Source organism: Electrona antarctica, assembly GCF_951216825.1.
Source record: "Electrona antarctica genome assembly, contig: scaffold_203, whole genome shotgun sequence".
Classification (NCBI taxonomy): Eukaryota; Metazoa; Chordata; class Actinopteri; order Myctophiformes; family Myctophidae; genus Electrona; species Electrona antarctica.
Genome location: NW_027636945.1, coordinates 215,222 through 222,932, shown reverse-complemented (window position 1 = coordinate 222,932; position 7,711 = coordinate 215,222). Strand labels below are relative to the sequence as shown.

Here is a 7,711-nt window from a genome sequence, read left to right as displayed (position 1 = left end):
TGCTATTTTTGAAAAATCTCCAAAAACAAACAAACATTGTTCACCTTGTTAAATTATATTTTCATAAGCGACAAAATCAATAGTTTTTGATTAACTCTTTAATTCAATTTAGACATTGAGGAGTAATTACACCTGAGGACCACTGAAATCACCAGCTGCAGCGCACCACATTATTCACATTTGAACTGGAGACCCCACAAACTTTACTTACTTTTACTGCACTACAATTATTTGAAAACTTGAATTACTACTAATTACTTTGTAGATTTAGATTATTATTACAAACCATACATTAACCACTTCAGCCCTACTGTATATACATTTGAATATATCCGATCTACAAGCTCACAATGAGGCATAAAAGGCTCCACAGCCTGACAGAGGCTCTGTAGTGACATGAACAAGATAACAGACATACTGAATAACGATTGATCTGCAAAGAAATGCAATGAGCAGAACACAATCAATGGGTTTATTGATCATGATGGTGACACATCATTCTAACACATGCTTCATCTAGAAGGGAACAACTACAGTCTAAATGAAGAAAACAAAGTGTTCAACTGAACATCCTCATCAGTATTCTTAACATGTCTACCATGTCTTACACAGCTCTGCTGTATCTCCATAGTCCCAGGCCCAAAGCCCTATCCCTGGATAGAGAGGTTGTGTGAACGTGGTTTGAACTGTGTGGAGGAGGGTCATTGTGTCAGAAACACTGTAGAAGGACAGAGTGCCTGCCTTGTGGTCCAGATACACCCCGACTCTGGAGGAGACAGGCCCTGACACTTTAGTCTCAACACTGTTGTGTCTGAACCAGCAGCCGTCACTATGGCACTCTAAAGACCAGGATTTATCATCGCCTCCAAACCAGGCTCGTCTGTTGGTGTCTTTATAACAGACTGCTATAGCAGCCCCTCTAACACTCCTCTCTACTTCCCAGTAACGACGTTCAGACAGACCCTCTGTACACAACACCTGACTGTACTGAACAAATCTCTCTGCATTATCAGGGTAAGGTTGTTGTTGTCGTGTTCTAGTCACCTTCCTCTTCTCCTCTGACAGGGAGAGATCTCTGTTTATTGTGTTGATGTCCAGAGACAGAGGACAGGAATCTGTGAGAACACACGACAAAAGAAAATCCAAACCTCATGAACCTCATTGTGTTTAGAGTTAATATTCTCTCAGATCAAACTCATTATTAGACTGAGCTTCAAATAACATTTCAGGTTGAAACGTCAACGTTCAGAAACAACATCAACATGGACTCACATTGTAAGAAGTCCTTTCTGGTCTGAGGCTCCGCTGGATCATCAACTGCACACACTGGAGACACAAGAAAACAGTAAACGTCATCATTCTGAAGGATGGATTCAACTGAAGGTCCAAAAAGTTAAAGCTATTATAGCTCGATAGTAATCATTGCTTTAGTAAACAGAAAATACATTTTCAGGTGGTTTACAACTTTCAACCAATCAGGAGAGAGAACTCCTGAAGATCATTAAATAACAAAAATATAATAATAACAACAATAATAATAATAATAATAATAATAGATGGTGCATTTATATAATGTACTGGGTGATATGAAACACAGGTAACACAGCACAGTCCCGCTCCTGCGAGGACACCAGGAAATAATTCCCCATTCATTTTCCCCATAGACGTTTCAAAAAGTATTTATTTAACCCATTTAGGCCTGACGTCGAAATTTCAAAAATGTCTTCAAAATCCTGACAGTTTTCTGAAAAACCTTATGTTTCTGTATCAGTGGTGCTCAATATTTCATGTCAAGAACCCCACAAATTATATGTAATATGCCTCCGCCCCCCCATCTGAAAATATGTTCTTCCAGGGACCCCACAGAAGCAAAGATATGAGTTAAAATGTTCACTCTGTAAGTCTGTAATAATATATATTCAAAGATTTGAGGCACATTTTCACAAATTTTCAAAAATAGCAGACCTACAAGTTCGCTGCCACGCTATGAGCTTGAAGATCTGCTATTTTTCCATAGTTAAAACACCAAAAGGGGTTCCCACCCCAAAATGGGTTAAAGACCTTTAAAGCCTCGGACAAAGCCAACAGCCCAGTTGACAAATCATCAACATTAGAAAGACGAAAAAAGGGCAGGGTACAACACTTTTTTTGTTGTTTTTCTTCTTTCTAATTATTTGTTCGTCCCAAAAATATGTGTTTATTGTCCTTATATGTCAACTTGGCTGTTAGCTTTGTACGAGGCTTTTAAGGTTTTTAAATAAATACTTTTTGAAATGTCTATGGGGAAAATGAATGGGGAACTATTTCTGCGACGCTCTATAGACATACTTCCACCTTTATAAAATCCATTCAACCCTTAGAAATGTACTGTGCAGTAGAGGGTGCTTAGAAACACTATAAACCCATTTCAATCTCATCTCTCCTTTGAGTAATATTCTTGCTTAATTCTTATTTTACTGTCCAATCTGACAGACAGCCTACTGTGTACCATCGGTCTGTTTCTAGTTCAAACATCTCCAGTTTCCTTCTGGCTTCATCCATCCATGTTTACTATGAAAAACAATAAACACTTTTAAATCTCACCTCGGTTTGATATCTGTGGCCAAGTTGTCGTCAGGAGGTTGTCTAGTTGGTCTCTCAGACCAGACACGACATCAGTCACATCTGTGAAGGACCTCAGATGACAGACGACCACACTGGGTGAGACTGGAGATCCAGTGGAACTGGAGAGAGACTGGAAACTCTGGAGAGAGACAAGCAGAGAGACCAGTAAACCACTTTAGACAGGGATGATCAATAGATCAGTGCATTGATCACAATATTGTAGAGTTGAGCTGATGTCCTTGTTGTTCAACCAGTTACTTAATGTACGGATTGTATGCGCACGCACGCACGCACGCACGCACGCACGCACGCACACACAATAGTGGAAATAAGCTCACATGCTGATCATTTAGCAACTAAATGGAAAATAAAAGACGCAAGACTGGCTCAGATGCAATTTCTCATGTTTATTTGAGAACGCCGACACGTTTCGGCAGAGCCTTCTTCAGAGAAGACTAAAACGTGATGAAGAAGGCTCTGCCGAAATGCGTCAGCGTTCTCAAATAAACATGAGAAATTGCATCAGTCTTGCATCTTTTATTTTGGGGTGCTGGTTTTTCCATTTAGTTGGTTTATGAGTTATAAGTTATTTTAAAGCTGAGCTCCCACTGCCTTAAACAAAGGACAGTCTCCAGAGGAAGCACACCTGTTTTTTCTTTCTTTATGCTGATCGTTTAGGTCTGCTAGTTTTGGAAAATGTTTGTACATTTTTTTTAAATGGAAACAATTATGCACTTATTGTGATTATCTAAAACTATTGTGATTATGTAATAATTACTGTATACTAGAACTATATTATTATTATTATTATTAACTACCAGCATGAATAATGTCATGTTATGCCATGTCAAGTAATCTACTATAATGTAATAAATCAAATTACAACGTAATGTAATCACTTGATGGAATGGGATGAAATATGAAGCCGATTTGTTCTTTCAAAACCAAAGTGTCAAAAAGCCACGTGTGGAACCTGAATGAATGTGATGATGTCATCGGTGTTGGACAGCTCCTCCAGCTCAGCATGTCTCCTCTCCAGCTGATCCAGGGTCTGTTCCTGCTGTCTCAGGAGAGCCGCAGTCTGAGCCACTGCATTCTGCTGCTGATCTCTGATCAGTTGTTTGAGCTCACCACGTCTTCTCTCAATGGAGACCTTCATCTCACTGAAGATCCTGTCACTGGCCTCCACTGCTGCATCTGCAGACCTCTGCTTAGCACGCACACACACACGCACACATGAGCACACGCACACGCACACGAGCACACGCACAATGATTTCAAGTTCATATCATGTCACTTGGTGCCGCAATATGAGCTTGTAGATCTGCTATTTTCGAAACAATCTTGAAAATGTCTGTAAATCTTTGAATATATTTGTAAAGCAAACATTTTGAACTTAAATCTTTGCTTCTGGAGGTCCCTGGAACAAAATACTTTGAAATGGGGGTCCGGTCAGCAGATATAATATAATAAATCTCATTTTAGGGTCCTTGACATTAAAGAGTTTTGAGAACCACTCACGTTCAGGCCCTCCAAGACCTGTCTCAGGTCTTTCAGCTCCTTCTTTTTCTCCTGGATCTTCTGCTGGACTTCCTCCTGACTTGTCACCAGCTGTTTCTGCAAGAAGCAGGAAGAGAGACAGTTTGGTTGGAAACATTGTGGACTTTTTCATGTCGGGACACCAATTCTATCCAATCAGGAGAGAGGGAACTCATACAGGATACAGGGTAAAACAGGGTGCGTACGCTTTTCCGACATGTCAATAGTCTGACATGCGAAAAACGACCGGATTAAGGTTGGCGAACATGCGCTGCTCTGTGCTTGCAGATATGGTTAGGTTTTGAGGTAGGTCGTCGTTGTCGGACCAATGACTATTAATTTTGTAACTTCTCCAAAATACACTTTTGAAGGGCAAGATTAATGGACGTGAAATATGATTCTGTTTTTTAATTGGGTCCAAAATTAGTGTACTTCATCCTATAATTAAAACCGGGAAAGCATCTGTGCCATTTTAGATTTTATAACATACATCTTTTAGAAAACTCTGTTTTAGAACAGTGGTTTGGAACAAGTGGTTCTCAAGCAGATCTACAAGCTCACAGCTTTGTGCCCTGCTGCGAGCTTGTTAATCTGCTACATTTTAACATTTCTAAAAATATTTTGTTTTGATTTTTGATATTTACTTTCTTTTCTGGGGGTCCCTCGCCCAAAACATTTTCAGATGGGGGTCCGTGGCGAAATATATCTGAATTTGGGGGTCGTTGGCACGGAAAAGTTTGAGAATTAACTACTGTTTTAGAAAGCATTTGTGATGTGTGCTTTTTAATGTCTCTGACAGATATTAAAACTATATTTAGTCTTGCTTCCATCTTTAAAACATGATCCATCTTCAAGTGATGGTGGTGCTACCTGTTTCTCTGCCTTCTCTGCAGCAGCTGACACCGTGTCATGGCCCTTGTGTTCTTCCACGGTGCACAGATAGCAGATAGACTGTTGGTCTGTGCGACAGAACAACTCCATCAGCTTGTCATGACTGGAGCACATCTTCTCCTGCAGTTTGTCGGTGGCTGGGACCAGCTTGTGCTTCTTCAACACAGGAACATTGTAGTGAGGCTGGAGGTGAGTCTCACAGTAAGAGGCCAGACACGCCAGACAAGACATGAGAGCTTTCCGACGTCTGGCTCCGGTGCAGAAATCACAGGCCACGTCTGCTGGACCGGCGTACAGCGGAGCAGCGGAGGCAACAGGAGACTGCTGAGCTGCTGTACTGCTCAGCTTCATCACCAGCTGGAAGTAAAGAGAAGGAGAGCTCACTCACTGAGGAGAAATACAACACAGCCATTTTGAGCTTCATGGTGATAAACGCATTGTAACATTATCTTATTTATTTTATTTGGCTTTTCTGCCTTTATTGATAGTCAAGTCAACATAGACATGAAAGAGGGAGAGAGAGAAGGGGAGAGACACGCAGCAAAGATCGTCATGAATGGGACTCAAACACGCAACACACTGCCAGGCCAGAGCCTACAGTATGTGTGGCATGCACCTGCACCACTTGGCCAGCAGGCACCCACAACATTATCTTAACATCTAATTATCTTGTTCTGAACTTTGCATTTCATAAAGTTAGAGTTTCCTTTTTAAAAATGTAGCCTACAATGTGAGCAGACATTCTTAACCACTAGGACTAGAACTTGCCTAAACTGAATAGACAGGAACAGTCAGGTATACGGAATCAAATAACTCGGTTCTAAACGATATATCAGGTTAGCTTAGTAGAGTATATTGAAAAGCAATTAATTTACAGAAAATGAAGAGATGCAGCCTCCGGTCGCACTACCAAAAAGGAGCCCCGAGCTCTTTCTCAGAGCTTTTATAGCATTCTGAACCACATCTTGCCTTGAACTTTATTAATAAATTGTACCCATTCTTCTTGGTCATTTTTCATTATTTTGTGACCGTGATTTTCATATCTGGCAACCTTGTGGTACATCTCTGGCAACTCTGTGGTGCACAATGGCTGGGAAACAAACATGTCTCATGTTGCCCATCTGGCTCTGGGCTTTGTCCCAAACACTTGATGATCTGTGTTTTAATAATCTGTGCACTTCTTGAGAATGTATGCTTGTGGCCTCGAACTCATTTGGTTGTAGACAGATGAGTGATCGCCTCTCCCTAGCTGTGTATGAGAGATCCCTCACTGTGTACTAGTGAATCACAGTGCGCGTGCATGTGTTCTCACATGTGGGACACGTGCATTATTGTGGTTGTCTTTCGGGTGTGCCTGGCCTGCTTTGGGAGGAGTTGATCATTTCTCTAGTACACGTATTGGTTGCCATCTTCAGAAGGGAGGAGTTTCAGACGGCATTACGATGTAGGCCCAGATCATTCTTTTTCACCCCTACAAAAGGCTTAATGATTAACCAGTGACTAACAAAGTCAAAGATCAGAGTAAATTACCCTAGTCAACAAAATGACAGAATAAAGTACTAGAATACCATCAAACCTTATACCTAGCATCTGTTTAAACCAGTGGTTCTCAAATGAATATGCATTTGTCCACAGACTCCCCTCCCATCTGAAAATATGTTGTGCCACAGTGCCAGGGACACAATATTGCACATCATGTTTAGATGCATTGTGAGCTTGTAGATCTGCAATGTTCAAATAGCTGATGTATACTGTAGGTTTACAGTGGTTAAACAGACTGTGATGCTCTATAAACTCTTTTTATGGACCCCCTTTAACCGCCTCATGGACCTCTGGGGGTCCCCAGGCCCCACTTTGAGAACCTAACACATAATAAATAGTTATTCTTAATGGACAAACAATGTAGCCTATATCATTATCAACACAAACATACAATGTGAACAAATAACCATATAGCCTACAGCATGTGCATATAGTAGAACTGCTGTGGCAGAACATGTAGTTTCATGTATAGTTAATTGTATCTTGTAAGGTCATCTTACCTCAGCCAGCAATGTGTTTTTCCTCAAAACAGGTCTAGGACTGAAGCTCTCTCTGCAATGGGGACAGCAGTAGACTCCAGTGTCCTCATGGTCCCAGTAACCCTTGATACAGCTGCTACAGAAACTGTGTCCACAGTTTAGAGTCACTGGTTCCTTCAGAATGTCCAGACAGATAGGACAGCATAACTGGTCCTGGTCCAGCTCACATCCCTGTTGTTGTTCTGACATTTCACTGACAAAACACATTCACAGTGAGAGAATAAAAACACACGACACAACACAACACAACACACAACAGCTCTGATATGAGTTTCGTTTCTTCTGAAGAGAACTGGCTAAGAGGGTGTGGCTTCCTGGGTATTTGCAGATAGCAGCACTTGGTTTTAAAGAGACAGTGAATGAATGTGTAGCACAGATAAGTTCACAGACAGGTTCAGCAAGGAAGCCTGGTGACGCTGCCATTATTTTTTAAATATGTATTTCCCAGGAAAAACATGAAACATAATTATTCTAATGATTACATATTGCATTACATAGGCTATGTCACCTTCTTCATTAGTTATCTGCTCATGTTAGTCCCCTAGTCTATCCTGGTGTTATTGTCATGTCAGGTTTTAGTGTTGTCTCTCATACAG

General features: G+C 40.9%; 1 protein-coding gene across 1 annotated transcript; it reads right to left on the bottom strand.

The window, feature by feature from the left end:
• Positions 1-299: 299 nt before the first annotated feature.
• Positions 300-7,392, bottom strand: LOC306919614 (tripartite motif-containing protein 16-like). The gene is made up of 7 exons (XM_079532372.1): positions 7,077-7,392; positions 5,014-5,391; positions 4,126-4,221; positions 3,578-3,811; positions 2,584-2,743; positions 1,273-1,326; positions 300-1,115 (listed from the first exon to the last, which is right to left on the bottom strand). The coding sequence occupies exons 1-7, from the start codon at positions 7,320-7,322 to the stop codon at positions 595-597; spliced, it is 1,689 nt and encodes a 562-aa protein (XP_079388498.1). The 5' UTR covers positions 7,323-7,392; the 3' UTR covers positions 300-594.
• Between the last annotated feature and the right edge of the window lie 319 nt (positions 7,393-7,711).